This window comes from Sus scrofa, chromosome 15, assembly GCF_000003025.6.
Source record: "Sus scrofa isolate TJ Tabasco breed Duroc chromosome 15, Sscrofa11.1, whole genome shotgun sequence".
In the NCBI taxonomy this organism is placed as follows: Eukaryota; Metazoa; Chordata; class Mammalia; order Artiodactyla; family Suidae; genus Sus; species Sus scrofa.
This window is the reverse complement of record NC_010457.5, coordinates 104144551-104163023: the sequence shown is the minus strand read 5'-3', so window position 1 is coordinate 104163023 and position 18473 is coordinate 104144551. Positions and strand designations below refer to the sequence as shown.

The window sequence follows — 18473 nt, the reverse complement described above, 5'->3', positions numbered from 1 at the left end:
AATTATTATAGCCATCTCAGCAGCTCAGGAATTTCTTCTCTCAACCCTGTGAACCAACAACCCCAGGAAATGCTGGCAATGGACACTCTCTCTAGATTCCTATACTAATAATAAAGCCCTAAATTCTATTGAGAAAATAAAGTGTAATGACCACTTTTTAGTCTTCCCAACACTTCTGGGTTGGTTCTGGCTCTATCTACATGTAAAGCAGACCTGCCAGGGCGCTGTGCATGCTGGGTTAAATATCCTGTGATCATTTGGAAAGTGCACTGTAGAGACATTGATTTTGTTGTTGCAATTACCCTCTTAAAAGAAGCTCTGTCACCCTGTCCCTTCCCTGATCCGCCCTTCAAATTCTGTTAGGGGTGTGCTTTGGTCCTGGCAAGCAAGTCTGATTGCCCCAGAGATAGAATTAGAATAAAACGTCTCTGGTTCAGAGGGTGGGGGAGCTGTTGAGAAAAGTGACAGAAAAAAGCCACCAACGAAGAGGGGTCTTGAAGTCAGACATAACCTCTGGGATTAAAGCCTTGCCCTTGAGGAGTTCCCTGATGGCCTAGAAGTTAAGGATCTGGTGTTGTCACTGCTATGGCTTGGGTTCAATCTCTGGCCTAGAAACTTCCACATGCTGTGGGCATGGCAAAAACAAACAAACAAACAAAACTTCCCCTTGAAAGGAGGCTTTGAAGCCAATTTGGAGACTCCGGGTGATGTGATTGGCCTGTAATCTGTGCCTTTTTTTTTTTTTTTTTCCAGAATCCTCCCAAGTCACAAAAAGGTATCAGTGGGCAAGGGCTTAGGCCATGCCATCAGAAATCCAGTTGCAGAGAGATTTCTGTGATCTTACTTGCTTCACCAGGTGCCCCAAGGCAGGTGACTCAGTTAACACGAAGTTTGAGGAAGGAGGAGTCCATGAATAAATTATACCCTAGATGCGACTCTCTAACACAACTCAGAAACTGAAGTGTGTTATTCTATGAGGTAGTGAGGCATGGAGATCAAAACTGTGGACCTTGAACTGGTCAGCCATGCATTTGAGTCTTGTACTGCCTGCTTTGCTTCTCAGCAGCTCTGGGTCCTCAAGCAAGTTGCATAATATCACTGAGCCTCAGATTTCCCTTCTGCAAAATGGGACTAATAACTGTACCTTCTCTCATGGAACTAGGGTGAAGATTAAACTCCCTGCAGAGTGATCAGCAAGGTGCTTGACACACAGTAAGCACTTGATGTGTGGAAATGATTGTTAACATCTAGGCTGGAAAATCTGCTTTGTTTTTTCTTTATTTTTTTGTTTGTTTTTTAGGGCCACACCGGAGACATATGGAGGTTCCCAGTCTAGAGGTCAAATCAGAGCTACAGCTGCCGGCCTACACCACAGCCACAGCAACTTGGGATCTGAGCTGCGTCTGCGATCTACACCACAGCTCACAGAAACGACAGATCCTTAACCCACTGAGCGAGGCCAGGGATTGAACCTACAACCTCATGGTTCCTAATTGGATTGGTTTCCACTGTACCATGATGGGGACTCAGATTTCCACAGCATGTGGAAGTTTCTAGGCCAGAGATTGAACCCAAGCCATAGCAGTGACAACACCAGATCCTTAACTTCTAGGCCATCAGGAAACTCCTCAAGGACAAGGCTTTAATCCCAGAGGTTATGTCTGACTTCAAGACTCCTCTTTGGCTGTGGAGAAAAGGGAACCCTCCTGCACTGTTGGTGGGAATGTAAACTGGTACAGCCACTATGGAGAACAGTTTGGAGATACCTTAGAAATCTATACATAGAACTTCCATATGACCCTGCAATCCCACTCTTGGGCATCTATCCGGACAAAGCTCTACTTAAAAGAGACACATGCACCCGCATGTTCATTGCAGCACTATTCACAATAGCCAGGACATGGAAACAACCTAAATGTCCATCGACAGATGATTGGATTCGGAAGAGGTGGTATATATACACAATGGAATACTACTCAGCCATAAAAAAGGATGACATCATGCCATTTGCAGAAACATGGATGGAACTAGAGACTCTCATCCTGAGTGAAATGAGCCAGAAAGACAAAGACAAAGACCATATGGTATCACTTATAACTGGAATCTAATATCCAGCACAAATGAACATCTCCTCAGAAAAGAAAATCATGGACTTGGAGAAGAGACTTGTGGCTGCCTGATGGGAGGGGGAGGGAGTGGGAGGGATCGGGAGCTTGGGCTTATCAGACACAACTTAGAATAGATTTACAAGGAGATCCTGCTGAATAGCATTGAGAACTATGTCTAGATACTCATTTTGCAACAGAAGAAAGGGTGGGGGAAAAACTGTAATTGTAATGTATACATCTAAGGATAACCTGACCCCCTTGCTGTACAGTGGGAAAATTAAAAAAAAAAAAAAAAAAAAAAAGACTCCTCTTTGTTGGTGGCTTTTTTCTGTCACTTTTCTCAACAGCTCCCCCACCCTCTGAACCAGAGACGTTTTATTCTAATTCTATCTCTGGGGCAATCAGACTTGCTTGCCAGGACCAAAGCACACCCCTAACAGAATTTGAAGGGCGGATCAGGGAAGGGATAGGGTGACAGAGCTTCTTTTAAGAGGGTAATTGCAACAACAAAATCAATGTCTCTACAGTGCACTTTCCAAATGATCACAAGATATTTAACCTATCGGTAAAGTTTAAGATAGAACCAGTTTATCTGTTTAAAAAAAAATCAAGAGATTGCAAAACATTGTTAACCCTTATGTTAAAAATTCCACTACACTGTGTTTGGGAGCAGGGGAGGGAAGGGGGTGGGGGGAGAAGCTAGACACCTCTTTCCTCCTTTAACTAAAACCCTTACCATCACCTCCAAAGCCATAGTCACCTGGCCTCTGGCCACTTCTCCAGCCCCACCAGCCTCCTCGCCATCCCCCGAGCCAGCAGAAATCCTTGTGTCTGAGGATCTTCGCACCTCCACTTCCCTCTGTCTGGAAGGCTTTTCCCTCAGATGTTTGCTCCTCATTTCACACTGGTCACCACTCAAATGTCAGCCTCTCAGAGTCTTAAACACCCTTCCTGCCTGAAGCACCAGCTCCTGCCCACTCTCTGTGCCCTCACTCTGCTTTATTTTTCACCCAAGCACTTCTCACTGCCTGATGTTACACATTTCCAATTGTGTATATGCTTGTCACCTGTCTCCCCAGCACGATGTGATTGTCATTGTGGAGACAGGTACTTTGTCATTTCTGAGCCCTCTGAAGTCACTGAAACACTGCCATGTAGGAGGCCCTTAGACAAATGGTTTAAAAACTCACTATCGCTGTGAAGTCAGTAGTATTAACAGAGGAACTGAGGTGAGGTTAGGTTGCTCCATGAGAGCTAGAGCTGGAATTGAATCCTTATTTGTCCAAGTAAAAAGCCCAGACTCGGAGTTCCCGTCGTGGCTCAGTGGTTAACGAATCCGACTAGGAACCATGAGGTTGTGGGTTCGATCCCTGCCCTTGCTCAGTGGGTTAAGGATCTGGCATTGCCTGAGCTGTGGTATAAGTTGCAGAATGGCTCAGACCCCGAGTTGCTGTGGCTCTGGCGTAGGCTGGTGGCTATAGCTCCGATTCGACCCCTAGCCTGGGAACCTCCATATGCCGCGGGAGCAGCCCTAGAAAAGGCAAAAAGACAAAACACAAAAACAAAAACAAAACAGACGTGTGTATTTACTGTGCCATTCAGTTACACAAAAGAAGAAAAAAATGACATCATGCGATCACTTCACACACACACACACCTGCCCCCATCATGGTTCCCCCTCACAGCAGACCTGTGTGCAGGTCCTAATAGCCCCCAACATGATTTAGGAAAAACAAGCTCATCTTATCTAGTGTGGAACGCAGGCAGCAAGAACAGAAGATTTTATGGGGCCTAGAACTTGCACAGTTTAGTTGTTTAAAAAAAACAACATGAAATCCAAATCTGAAATTATGCTTCGGGCTTTCAAAGGAGCCTCACAAGCGAGCAGCCCTGATGCTTGACCTTCCTATGCTTCCCGGTGAGTCCCTGTGTCAGGCAGGGAAAGCCAGGTTATCCTTGACCCAGAAGCAGGAATCACAGGGCCCACTGAAGGTGCCTGCCTTGAATCACATGGGGCACTTGAAACAGGAATCACAGAGCACGCTTGGAGGTGCAGCTATGACGGGCCCCTTGCCTGGCTGTCTGTGCTTAAAGAAACCCTCTCATGCTCCTGCCTCAGTTTCCTGCGTGCACAGTAGTATCCGTAGACTGGGACAACATTAAGAGTGAGCATTTCCAGGAGTTCCTGTCGTGGCGCAGTGGCTAACGTATCCGACTAGGAACCATGAGGTCGTGGGTTCGATCCCCGGCCTCGCTCAGTGGGTTAACATCCAGCGTTGCCGTGAGCTGTGGTGTAGGTTGCAGACTCGGCTTGGATCCCTCGTTGCTGTGGCTCTGGCGTAGGCCAGCGGCTGTAGCTCCAACCTCCATATGCCGTGGGAGCGGCCCAAGAAATGGCAAAGACACACACACACACACACACACCCACACACACACAAAAGAGTGAGCATTTCCATGGGGACATTTTAAAGGATTTCCTGGGGAGTTTTGCTGCCTCCAAACATCTGGCAATGCCTGGACTTGTCCCAGGGAATCTGTTGAGGGAGCCAAGCTTCTGAGAGGGCAGTTGCCAGGTCAGCAGTGGACCCAGTGATGAAACTTTGAATCCCCAGAGCGGAGTGTCGGCTCACGCTGCTAGGAACAAGCTGCGACTTCGCAAAAATTACAATTTTGTCACTTGAGAAACAATGGGAGTGAGTGGCCTCAATTAATTCATCTCTGTGGTCCTGTCCTGGCTCCAAAACTTCTCTCTGCTCATCCAAACACACCCAAGCGAGCTGAGGCCCCCCTGAAAGACGTTCCCATTTGTGGGTGGGTTGGAGGGAGGGAAGATTTGGAAGTTCTGCCTCTGACGGCTAAGAACATCGTTGCTATTACTGTTTATGGGGCGGCGAGGGGTTGGTAATCAGCCTGAGCGTCCCAGAAGGACAAGGGAAAGGAGCATCGGGAAGACGGAGGCCCAAAGATCCAGGCAGTCCCTGAAAACGCATCCTTTCCCAGCAGAGGGCTGAGGTGGGGCGCAGGCCACCGCGTGCAACCCGGGCCCGACGCGTGCGCGGCGCTCCAGCTCCGGGGTCGGGGTCGTGGTGGGGGGCGGTCGGGCCGGCCCTCGGGGGCGCTCACCTTGCGGCCGTTAACGTAGAACAGCAGCTCCGCCGCCCCGTCCATGCTGGCGGCCCGCGGGTCCCTGGGCGGGGGTTCGGGGTCGAGGGTCCCGAGGAGGAGTCGCCGGGTCGCAGAAGGCAGACGCGGACCCGGCGAGTGCGACGGGGCTGCAGGAGCCTGAAGTCCAGCCACCCCGAGGGAGAAGGTCCTAGGGAAGATCAGATCCAAAGGTCCGAGAGGCGCTGGCCAGGAAAACTCTCCCCGGATGTCGGATGTCTGGGCGTAACCGCCGCGCGCCCTCTGCCTGAGACCATTGGCTGAACCTTCACCCCTGGCCCGAGGGGCTTGGCGTCTGTGCTCCACTCTCCTGCCTTTTAGCAGGTACTGCGGGTCCTGTGACAGCTCTTTGTCGTCTTACAGTACCTTTATAGTGGCTTTGCGGCTAGATTTAAAGTCCGAGGACAGGAGTTCCTTTTGTACCTCTCCTCCCAGCACGCCTGCCGCAGCCCCAAGTTCTTTATTTTTTTTTAATTTTTAAAAATTTTCCCAATACAATTTTTTTTTTTTCTGCTGTACAGCATGGTGACCCAGTTACACATACATGTATACATTCTTTTTTCTCACATTACCATGCTCCATCATAAGTGACTAGACATAGTTCCCAGTGCCACACAGCTCGGTATTCTTTTTTTTTTTTTTTTTTTGTCTTTTTTGTTGTTGCTATTTCTTGGGCCGCTCCCGCGGCATATGGAGGTTCCCAGGCTAGGGGTCGAATCAGAGCTGTAGCCGCCAGCCTACGCCAGAGCCACAGCAACGCAGGATCCGAGCCTCGTCTGCAACCTACACCACAGCTCACGGCAACGCCGGATCGTTAACCCACTGAGCAAGGGCAGGGACCGAACCCGCAACCTCATGGTTCCTAGTCGGATTCCTTAACCACTGCGCCACGACGGGAACTCCCAGCTCGGTATTCTTAATACTCCTACCCAATCCCAGTCAAGCCAGCTTCTCGCGGGAGAGGAGCTAAATGATAAAAGATGGTGTTACAACTTCATGTCACAGTTTTAGAAATAGTTATTCCAGGTGTTGTTGTTGGTGGTGTTGTTTTTTACATCAAGAACTACCTTGACATAAACTTTAAAGTTTTATCATTATTCAGTTAATCGAGCAAATAACCACAACTTTATCCGATAAGAGTCAACAGTGCTGTGAAACAAACATTTAAAAAATAAATTTGGAAAATACTGAAAAGCATAAAGATAAAAATCTCCTGTGCTCACAAACTTAGAATTTACCACTGGTAATTTTCTGGGTCTATCTTTATATTTTTGAAATCTTCACTATAACAACTTTAAAAAAAGATGGGATCCAACTCTTTTCTAGACTTCTCTCAACGTACGTAGAACATTTTCCCATCTCATTTATGTAGCGTTTGTTGTGAAAACCTCTAAAATTTGTAAAAAGAATACAAGTAGCCTTCCATACACCTGACTCACTGAACTTTAAAAATGTTCAACATTTTGCCACACTCTCATATTTTTTTATGGAGTATTCATTTAATTATTTTAAATTAAAAAATTTATTAAAGTGTAATTGATCTGCAATGTTGTGTTAATTTCTGCTGTGCAGCAGAGTGACCCAGTCAAATACATATATATATATATATACACACACACATCTACACATTCCCTTTCTTATATTATCTTCCATCATGGTCTAAATGCAATAGTAATGTAAATGTAATAGTTTGCATCTATTAACCCCAAACTCCCAGTCCATCCCACTCACCCCCCTCACCCTTGGCAACCACAAGTCTGTTCTCTATGTCTGTAAGTCAGTTCCTGTTTTGTAGATAGGTTCATTTGTGCTGTATTTTATTTATTTATTTATTTATTTATTTATTTTGTCTTTTGTCTTTTTGTCTTTTGTTGTTGTTGTTGTTGCTATTTCTTGGGCCGCTCCCGCGGCATATGGAGGTTCCCAGGCTAGGGGTTGAATCGGAGCTGTAGCCACCGGCCTACGCCAGAGCCACAGCAACGCAGGATCCGAGCCTCGTCTGCAACCTACACCACAGCTCACGGCAACGCCGGATCGTTAACCCACTGAGCAAGGGCAGGGATCGAACCCGCAACCTCATGGTTCCTAGTCGGATTCCTTAACCACTGCGCCACGACGGGAACTCCTGTGCTGTATTTTAGATTCTGCATGTGAGTGATATCATATGGTATTTGCCTTTCTCTTTCTGACTTCACTTAGTATGAGAATCTCTGGTTGCATCCATATTGTTGCAAATAGCATTATTTTAGTTTTTCTGTGTGTGTCTTTTTAGGGCTGCACCCTAGGCATATGGAAGGTCCCAGGCTAAGGGGTCTCATTAGAGCTGTAGCTGCTGACCTACACCACAGCCATAGCAACGTGGTATCTGAATGGTGTCTGCGACCGACACCACAGCTCACTGGCAAAACTGGATCCTTAACCCATTGAGCAGGGCCAGGGATTGAACCCTCAACCTCATGGATCCCAGTCAGGTTTGTCACCACTGAGCCACAGTGAGAACTCTACCCAGTTATATGGAGGGTTTCTTTCCCTTTTTTGGAAGTCTGAGATCTTCCAGCATTCAGTAGATGTTCTATGCAAATCATTCTACATGTAGATGTGTTTGTGGGAGAAAGTGAGCACCCATCCTACTCCTCTGCCATTTTGATCCCACCTTTTTCTCAAGTATTTTAAAGCCAATGTCAGATACATTAGTTCACCCCTAAATACTTTATGTACATTAAAAATTTTTCCCTTATAAAACCAAAAATGCCATGATCACATATAACAAGATGAATATCTCAATATCTTCAAAATGTCTTAAAAAATGTCTTTTTACATTGGATTTCTAATTGATGTGCTTGTTGTCTCTTCAGTCTTTTGAAATCTAGAACAGTCTCTTCACCCACTCCCCCTAGTTAGTGCTATTAATGTGTTGAAGAAAAAACCAGGTCAGTTGTCCTATGGAACAAACTACATTTTGAATTTGGCTGGTTGCTTCTCTCTTGTGTTCTTGTTCTTCCATCCTACTGACTTCCTATAGCCTGCATATGGATCTAAAGCTCTGATTAAATGCAGGTTCAATTTTGTTTAACCTTCTTGAATTTTATTATTTTCTCTTTTTGCTGATGCCAAAAATATTGCTTGTAAACCTTAACATAATGGCTTTATCTTGTCCCTAGACCTATTTCAAATGAACCGCATCATGGGAGTTCCCGTCATGACGCAGCGGAAATGAATCTGACTAGGAACCATGAGGTTGTGGGTTCGATCCCCAGCCTCACTCAGTGGGTTAAGGATCTGGCGTTGCCATGAGCTGTGGTGCAGGTCGCAGATGCGGCTCGGATCTGGCGTTGCTGTGGCTGTGGTGTAGGCTGGTGGCTACAGCTCCGATTCGACCCCTAAGCTGGGAACCTCCATATGCCGTGTGTGTGACCCTGAAAAGACAAAAAACAAACAAACAAAAAAAATGAATTACATCAATATTACACCAGCAGTAAGACTAGTGAATAAAAGTTCAGTATTTCTTTACAGTTGTTTTATTCTTTTTATTTACATAAAGACTGACATTTAAAATCCTTTTGCAAGGTTGATTATCCCTGTGTTTGTCACCAACTTGTTTTCATTTTTAGTTGGCTTTCAAGTTAGCTGCCTGTATTGTTACTTAGATCGTTCCTTTTTGCTCCCTTTTATTACAAACCACACCATAATGAAATTTTTGTATTTTTTCAAGAGAATTTTTGGTATAGTTTCCTCAAAGTGGGATTGCTGGGTCAAGTGATTTTATATACATATGTAATTTTGCTAGATATTGTCAAAATCTTTTCTATCAATGTTGTATCATTTTGCATTCTCTCCAGCAATGAATAGGAACTTCCTGGGGCTGGGGGTGAAGAGGAGGCTGAGATGAGAATCTAGAAACTTAGAGGAGACTTTTGAGCAGAGGGCACTGCTCAGCTGTTAATACCTAAGGAGGTTAAAGAAAGAAAAAAAAAGTGCTTCCAGGAATTTGAACTCAGGTCACAAATGATGGTATGTGACAAGGATGGTGCTGATACCTCAGGAGCCTGAAGGAGGCTCCCTGGCAAGCCAGGTCTAAGGCCTGTAAGGGTTTCAGCCCAAGCATTCCAGGGGTGCTAAACCATCTGGTGACTGGGACCACTTGCTGCCCCTGCATGAAGCCCCATTGCTGAGGTGATACTGACAGGAAAAGCAGGAAAACAGGAAGCAGCTAGTCCCTTTTCCCTCTTTCTGGCTTTCCATCTCCATCTATCACCTCCTATTGACAGGAAAACAGGAAGCAGCTAGTCCCTTTTCCCTCTTTCTGGCTTTCCATCTCCATCTATCACCTCCTATTGACAGGAAAACAGGAAGCAGCTAGTCCCTTTTCCCTCTTTCTGGCTTTCCATCTCCATCTATCACCTCCTATTGACAGAAGATTAAAAAGTCTGTTAGCAAAGAAGAAATGATTTGCAGAGTTCTAGCATCACACAGCAAAGTAAAGAGAGATGGGCTTTAAGTTGAGACAATGGCTGGCACACCTTAACAAGGGGGATTTGTCCCCCAAGAACGTTTCAGCATCAATAAGTTCAAGAATATAGTTCATGACATGAGTAGGTCTAAGGAGGATAATCAATTATTAAGCTATGATGTTTCAATCTCAAATCCACACTTCTCTACTCACTTTAAGGCCAGGTCTTGGCAAACCACAGTTCTGTTTTGCCAGATCGCCTTCAGTCTCTGGCCATAAAAGGGGATACAGATGAACTGGAAGGATGCAGAAGGAAGGAGAAATTTGCTCTCCCTATTTGCTTCCTGTGCCTGCAGGTCACCACAGAAAGGGTGTCCACCTTGGCGGGAACAGCTGACTTCAGTAGCCACAGATGGTTCCAGTCTGCAGCGTTTCCATATTATCAGGGCAGTCTTGCTGTAGCCCTTCAGGCAAACAGCACCAACCAGTTGCACACCCTCCCCAGAGCCCTGGAATGCTTCCTATTTTATCCTCTTCTCTGTGTTCCCTCAGCCCCAGAGAGAGTGGGTGCTTCCTGTAGTTATTTCCACTAGTCCCTTTTTTTTGCCTTTTCAGTTCCTGTCCAGTTCTCTAAAATATGGCTAACGATGGATAAGATAATTATTTCTATCTCTTAACTGGTTCCCAACTAATACAGTTTCCATAAACTCCAGAAGTCACTTGACAAAACTCAACATTCATGATTTTTTTTAAAAAGGCACGCAATAAAATAATAATTGATAGGTAATACTTTAATATGATTATAAACATATATAACCAGCTCAAACTATAGCATCTTAATGGGGTAAAACCAGAAGTATTCCCATGAAAATCAGAAACAAGATAAGGATACCCATTATTCCCACTGCTATTTAACATATAATGCAGGGTAGCAGCCATGCTATTACACAAGAAAAAGCAATAGGAGGCAGAAGAATTGAAAAGGAAAAAAAAAAAAAAGAAATAAAGATAGCTTTGTTTTCAAGAGGTAATATCTAGAAAATATTACAATGAAAGTATAGTAATTAGCATACAGAAATCAGTAATTTTTGTATATACAAACAGTAATCGATTAGAAGAGAGAATTGAAGATCCCATTTTTTTTAACCAAGAAAAAAGAAATGTGGAAAAGGAATCAAGAGGCATCAAGAAATGTGGAAAACTTCCATGCGGAAACTTGAGAAACTCCCCTAAAGTCTCTATAAATTTAAAGAGGATGGTAGTGGGGCATAAAAAGACATACAGACTAGTAGAAGGGAAGAGAAAATGGAGAAATAAATTTAAATGCACATGGAAATACTAATACTAATTGAAATACTAATATTAATTGGAAAAGGCAGGACTTCAAATCCATAGTGGAAAACATGGACTTTTTAATTAATGGGGGAATCATTTGGAAAAATGTCAAAATTACATTCATACTTTACACCATAAAATCAAATCAAATCCACATGAATCAGAAATTTAAATGTTTAAAAAAAAGAAAACCTTGGGTAAATATCTTTTTAAATCTGGGAATAAGAAAATTATTAACTGTGACCACATTCCATAGATAATAAAAGAAAAGACTGATAAGTCTGATATATGTAGTGGAAAATAATTTTCATGGAAAGGGAAGAAAAGACAAACCTCATAGAAAGGAGAAAAAGATAGAAATAAACAACAGGAAACAGTACCAGAGAATGCCTCTAGGAGGGCTAAAGCTTTAAAGTAAAAGGAATAAAAGAAAGGAACAGATTATCAGGGTGCCAAGCTCGTAACTAATGTATATTATTCCTTTAATAAAGCCTCTAGCTCTCATTCAACTAGCACTGCTGATACATGAGAAAGTTCCATGGGACTCTGCAGTCCTACAGCAGTTTCTCAAAGTTTGGTCCTAGGACATCTGCCCCAGAATTATGTGAAGTATCTGTTAAAAATGGGCAGACTTCTGGGCCCACTCTTTTAGTTGTTGGATATTGTCTAGGCTTTTCTAGGCAGAATAGAATTTGACTAGTCATTTGAATATAGAAAGCTACGCTCCTATCTCAGGCATGAAGATTTACTACCTTTTTTTTTTTTTTTTAAGGCCACACCCATGGCATATGGAAGTTCCTGGGCCAGAGACTGAATCCAAGCTGTAGCTGTGACCTACGCTGCGGCTGCAGCAATGCCAGATCCTTTAACCCACTGCACTGGGCTGGGGATAGAACCCATGCCTCCACAGTGACTATAACTGCTGCAACTGGATTCTTAACCCATTGCGCCACAGCAGGAACTCCATACTTTTTAATACTGGAATAGTAAGTGATCTTGAAAGTTATAAAAACCAAATTCAAAAGATCCTGAGACGTTAGCCCCTCAGCCATGTCATCAAATTATATATGGTGGAAATAATACAGAAGCTGACATTGAACAAGTAATTTTGAAAGCAAAAGAATGAAGGGCAAGAGAAAACTAGTGAGGGCAGAAAGTGACTGTTAAAATCCTATGTGTGTTCACATTTACTGAACGGTTTGAAAACAAAACAAGATAGGTTGGTATACAACAAGATAACTGATATAAAAGTAATTATAATGCTTTTATTTGGTTAAAAGGCTAACAGCTACTGTTTAGTTAACGGTTGTTCACTTGAAAGGAACTTAAGTGAGCAAGAAGATACATTTTAGAATGACAAAAATAACCTAAAAAGCTTAATATTACAAAGTAGCTATTTTATGCATATTATCTACACATAAAAATAGATAAATAAGCACTCCAGGAAAAGGCAGAAGATGAAGAAAAACATCCCCAACCTTTTCATCATGGTTTTATCTTCTTGATCCTAGCTATATCCCTGTTTTGACTTATGGTTTTAGAATTCAGAAAAACCAGAATCCATAAATTCACCTCATCTTCTCATCTTCCTGCAAAGTAGAAAAAAAAGGAAGATTAACAATAATAGCAGCCCAAAGCTACTGCTTTTGCTGTGAGGTATAGAGAGGAAAACTGCTGTATTGTACCAGGAGAAAGCAGTTTCCTCAGCCACAAGCATTGCCATATATTTAAAATACTCTGTGATAATCACAATTATAAATAAGATTCATGAGAAATTAATCAATATAGATTTTACACATTACAGGTTCTACTATATATTTCCTTTTTATTTTGAACTTTAGCATACATATATGAAAATGTACAATTTCAAAACAACCAAATAAATGCCGATGTACCTATACCCAGGTTTAAGAAATAAACTATTAACCACTGTTCACAAGCCTCCAATGTGCCCCTTTCCAATCACAGCTCTCTCATTCCCCAAGAAATGACCACGATCATGAACTGAGCCCATCAACCCTTTGTTGAATAGTGGGCATTTTTGCCTTGTTCCTAGTTTAAGGGGAAATACCTCTATTGTCTTCCCATTAAATAAGATACTGACTTTAAGATAACCGTATGTATATACACTTCCCTCAATGTCTGTTGAACGTTCTCATCATTTTTTTTTTTTTTTCACCTTTTTGTCCTTTTAGGGATGCACTCAAGGCACATGGAGGTTCCCAGGCTAGGGGTCTAATTGAAGCTGTAGCTGCCAGCCTACACCACAGCCACAGCAACGCCAGATCTGGGCTGCATCTGCAACCTACACCACAGCTCATGGCATCACTGGATCCTTAACTCACTAAGTGAGGCCAGGGATCAAACCCACAACCTTATTATGGTTCCTAGTCGGATTCGTTTCTGCTGCACCACTACGGGAACTCCTGTTTTCATCATCGAGTGATAAATTTTGTCAAAGCTTTTCAGCATTTATGAAAAAGTCATATGCTTTATTTTCTTCGGTTTATTCACATGGTATATGATGATAGGTTTTCTAATACTGAACCAAATTTGCATTCCTGGAATAAATCTCACTTGGTCATGATGCATGTTTTTCACAGCACAGTATTGGATATACTTTTGTAATTGTGCCACGAACACTTGAAAGGAATATGTATTCTCTTTTAACAGTGTAGAGTTTGATATGTATCCATAAGACTTACCCTACTGCTTGTTATTTAGATCTTTCATCTTCTTATTTTTTGCCCACTTTGTTTTGTGTTAAGAGTGTATATTACAAACCATTAGTATGTTCCTCTCAGTCACCATGCATCTCCTTTAGTTTTAGCTTCATGAGGGTAGTTGCTATACTATTTGGTATCATAGCTATTATGTATTCATTGTGGATGAGGGTTTTTACTATTAAAAATATCCCTTTTTGTCACATTTAGTCTGTGGGACCGAAGAGGTATAGACTTAAAAAAAATATATATGTTACTACTTTCCCGATAACTTTTGCTGGCTCCTATTCTCAGTGCCTATGATGATCACCCCATAACGTATTATAAGCAGTTTCAGTAGGAATTTACTCTCAATGGGGGCCTACCAGAAGCTGTGATATACCTGCTGTATACCATTCCCAATCCAAAAAGAAAAAGACGGCAGTTGGATTGTCAGTACTCTTAGTATTTATTGTGATTTTTGCATTTGAAAATATTTACCAACATTTTACCAAATGTTTCACAAAACCTACCAAGATGTAGAATAAAATGGAATACAAACAGAAATGAATAGCACAATTATGTTGAAGGAGGCTGAAGAGAAAAGAACGAACCTAAAACAAAAAGATCTATATCTAAATGTTATGATGGAGTTAGTAAAACTTTTCTCATAGGGATATGGGGTCAGCAATTCTGAAACTACTTTATGTGTGTCCTAGAACTGAATGAATGAATGAATGAATAATAGATAATGAGAGCCAGGCTACTTACCAATGAAGAAAGAAATTATGGATAAGCAAAGCTAAAATGAATCCTGTGATGTTGAACGGGAATCAGAGATTTCAGTATAAATTCGTGGTCTTTACTATATCTACAGGTAGATAAATATAAAGGTGTGCGTATGCATGGATTAGGATACATACATAGATTTCCTAGCTCTGTCTGCTGACAGGGGTTAACATTGATTGTAGATTCTAAGGATGACCCATCCATGATCCTTGCCTACTGGTGTTTATGCCCTTGTATATTACTCTCTCCTCGAGTGTAGACAAGAGCTGTGACTTGCATCTAACCAGTAGAAATGGCAAAAGTGATGTGATGTCTCACTTTTGAGATTACATTTCATTATGTAACACTCCACCCTGCTAGAGGATTTGCTCTAGAGACTCTACAGCTGGTTTTGAAGTTAAGTGGCCATATTGGAAGGCCACTGTTGCAGGGAGCTAAGGGTGGCCTCTAGGAGCTGAGGACAGCTTCCAGCCAAGAGCAAAAAGCTGGAGCCCTCTGTCCTATAACCAGAAGGAAATGAATTCTGCCAACAACCTGTGTGACCTTGGTGGCAGATTCTCCCCCCAGAGAGCCTCCCAATGAGAGCCAGCCTTGATAACACTTTGATTACAGGTTTGTGAGATACTAAGCAGAGCACCCAATTTGGCTAAGGACAGGTTTCTGGCCCTCAAAAACCAAGAGGTGATAAATACGTATTGCTTTAAGCTATGTTTATGGTAATATTGTCATACAACAACAGATAACTAGTAAACACAATATAACCAGTAAGAATACCTAGTGCCCAGATCTTATATTATACCAATGCTAATTTTCTAGTTTTGATAACTGTACTATGGGTATGTAAGATGTTAGAAGTAGAAAAGGTTGGGTGAAGAGTATATAAAAATACCTCTTCCTATTTTTACAACTTTTGGTAATCTAAAATTAGTTCAAAATAAAAAGTTTAAGTTATGACTTAACAGGAAAAAGATAACCCAACAGAAAAAATGCAAAGGATCTGAATAGACATTTCTCCAAAGAAGATACACAAGTGGCCAATAAGCACTTGAAAAGATATATAACATCATTAGTCATCAGAAAAATGCAAATTAAAGCCACAATAAGATAGCCCTTCACACCCACCAGTATGGCTAGAATCATCAAAAAAATCAGTAACACGGGTGTTGGTGAGGACATGGAGAAATTATACATTGTTGGTAGGAATGTAAAACGGTACAGTGGCTTTGGAAAACAGTCCAGAAGTTCCTCAAATGATTACCTTATGACTCAGCAATTCTACAACTCGGCATATACCCAAGAGAAATGACAATATATGTACACATGAGAACTCCCAAATGTTTATGGCAGCATTATTCATAATAGCCTAAAAGTGGAAACAACTAAATGACCATCAACAGACTAGGTAAATAAAATGTGATGAATCTATACAATGGAATATCTTATTCAGTTATAAATAGGAGTGAAATATCACTCATACATGTTACAATAGGCATGAACCTTGAAAAGATTTTGCTATGTGCAAGAAGCCAATCACAACTACCAAGTATTATATGATTCCATTGATATGAAATGTCTGAAAAGGAAGTCTACAGAAATAGGAAGTAGGTGAACGGTTGATGATCTAGGGCTGAGCGATAGAGCAATGATAGCTAAAAGGCATGAGGTTTCTTTTTGAAATTAAGAAATGTTCTTAAATTAACTGTGGTGATGGTGTGCATATCTGTGAATCTACTAAACCACTTTCTTGTACACTTTAAATGGATGAAACACATGGCTCAGTAAAGCTGGTTTTAAAAAGGCCTTTGTCCTTCATTTTTAACTGGCTTCTCTTCCACCGTCCTTTGCACTGTTGCCGCCTGCTGGTTAATGTTTTAAAATATCTGTCAAAAGGATCAGTGTCTTTAATTTTATGAAAGCCAGCAGCTGGAGTTCCCTTGTGGCACACAGGTTAAGGATCCAGAGCTGTCACTGTAGCAGCTGAGGTTGCTGCTGTGGTGCGAGTTTGATACCTGGCCTAAGAATTTTCACATGCCACAGACAGCCAAAAAAAGAAAAGAAAAGAAAAAAAGGAAGAAGCAAACAGTGAAAAAAATGCAAAGAGAAAATTTGAGGATATTTCTCTCTGTCCTTTTGAAAATATCATTTCAAATATAATCAGCTCTTTTGAAATAGCCACTTCACCTATGCCTAAAAAAAAAAATAAGATTTTTGAATGTGTAGAAGGCATTTGGGCATTTTTTTTGAGATAATCAAGGCAATGCGAATAGGATTTTCTATTAGATGACAGTGAGGAATTGTTGATAATTTTGTTAGTTATGATTACTGTTGTCCAGTTTTGTTAAGTTCTCATTTTCTAGAGATATATATATAGAACTGTTTTAGGAATTAAACTACTCAATAGTACGGATTTGCTTTAAAAAAACAAAAAAAGGAGAGTGGAAGTAAATATGGCAAAATATTGATAAGTGTCAAAGTTAGGGATGGATAAAGGATTGGAGGAGTATTATTCCCTCTTTGTTGGGCTATGTTTAAAGTTTGAAAAAGGAAGAAAAAAGACTGTTATTCTTTGAGGCTAAAGGACATATAAACCACTTTGAATTCCTCTAAGAACAAAGTAGAATAAATAAATGAGGGTGAAAAATAATGGGGTGCAAATCAGAAAACAAAAAAACCTTTTAAGCCTTTTTGAAGAATAAACACATTTCTTTAAATCAACACTACATGCTTCATCAATACTAGTGTTCAAAACTAATTCAGATAGGAATTTTTTTTTTTTTTTTTTTTTACTTTTTGGCTTTTTGCCTTTTCTAAGGCTGCTCCTGTGGCTAGGGATCTAATCGGAGCTGCAGCCGCTGGCCAACGCCAGACCCACAGCAACACGGGATCTGAGCAGCGTCTACAGCCTACACCAGAGCTCATGGCAATGCCTGATCCCCAACCCACTGAGCAAGGCCAGGGATCAAACCCGCAACCTCATGGTTCCTAGTTGGATTCGTTAGCCACTGAGCCACGATGGGAGCTCCAGAATTTTTTTTAAAGCATGTATTTTATATTATCATGCTAAAATCACTCTTATGTCATTGAAATGCTCACCCTTTTAGACTTGGCTCTTTTAAGGAGAGAGGAGTACACCTTCTTCTTCGGCTTGGCAGCTCTGAAGATAATTCTTCTAACTTATTTTCAGATTTAGCAGTGTTATTTGAAACAGAACTGGTATTTGTCAAGTCCTGTAGCGTTCTAATACCTGAAAAGAGGATTGTTTCCAAAAATATTTGTAATAGTAGATAGAGATATAGAAATACATATTTATTGGTTTATAAATCATTGGCAGCAAATTTTTACTTAACAGTAATCAAATCATAACTTTAAATTTTACAAAAGTAGCAATAAAATTACTTTTAAATCAGTTTTTTTAAAGCAATAACAAGAAGAAAAGAGCCTTACAATTTTAAAACAAACTATCCAAGTAATAGCCTACAACATTTTTATTCTGCAATCATATTTAGGTTGATAGAAATTTTTTTTGGGGGGGCCACACTCAAGGCATATGGAAGTTCCTGGGCCAGGGACTGAGTATGAGCTAGAGTTGTGTGACCTATGCCACAGCTGCAGCAATGCTGTACTTAACCCTGCTTGCCACAGTGTTAACTCCTAGGCTGAGAGAAACTCTAGGCACAGAATCACACAAATTACTGCACATTCATTCAGCATTTCTCGTCGACTGCTCACAGAGGGAAAGGCACCATGAGGAACAGAGATGAAAGATGGCTCACCAGTCCTCTAAAATGTCCTGCAACTCTAGACCTTTGCCCTTCTTTTACTTCAGTATTCCTTTTACCTGGAATAATCTTATCCATCAAGATCCTAGTGTTCTACATACATATATTGAAAAGTTAGGCGCCAAGTAGAAAATTTTAATAGACACGG

The 18473-nt window shown here is 41.5% G+C and overlaps 2 protein-coding genes across 6 annotated transcripts in view; both read right to left on the bottom strand.

Annotated features, from left to right (window-relative positions):
* AOX1 (aldehyde oxidase 1) overlaps positions 1–5276 on the bottom strand; it is a 76786-nt gene extending 71510 nt beyond the window's left edge. Inside the window, 1 exon segment of the mRNA NM_001308473.1 lies at positions 5232–5276. Coding sequence (NP_001295402.1) covers positions 5232–5276 — 45 coding nt within the window.
* SGO2 (shugoshin 2) overlaps positions 12301–18473 on the bottom strand; it is a 51346-nt gene continuing 45173 nt past the window's right edge. For all 5 annotated transcript variants that reach the window (XM_005672058.3, XM_021074897.1, XM_005672059.3 and 2 more), the window contains 2 exons: positions 17640–17790; positions 12301–12644 (listed from right to left, as the gene is read on the bottom strand). In XM_005672058.3, coding sequence (XP_005672115.1) covers positions 12629–12644; positions 17640–17790 — 167 coding nt within the window. In that variant the 3' untranslated portion in view covers positions 12301–12628. The remainder of the gene's footprint in view (positions 12645–17639; positions 17791–18473) is intronic.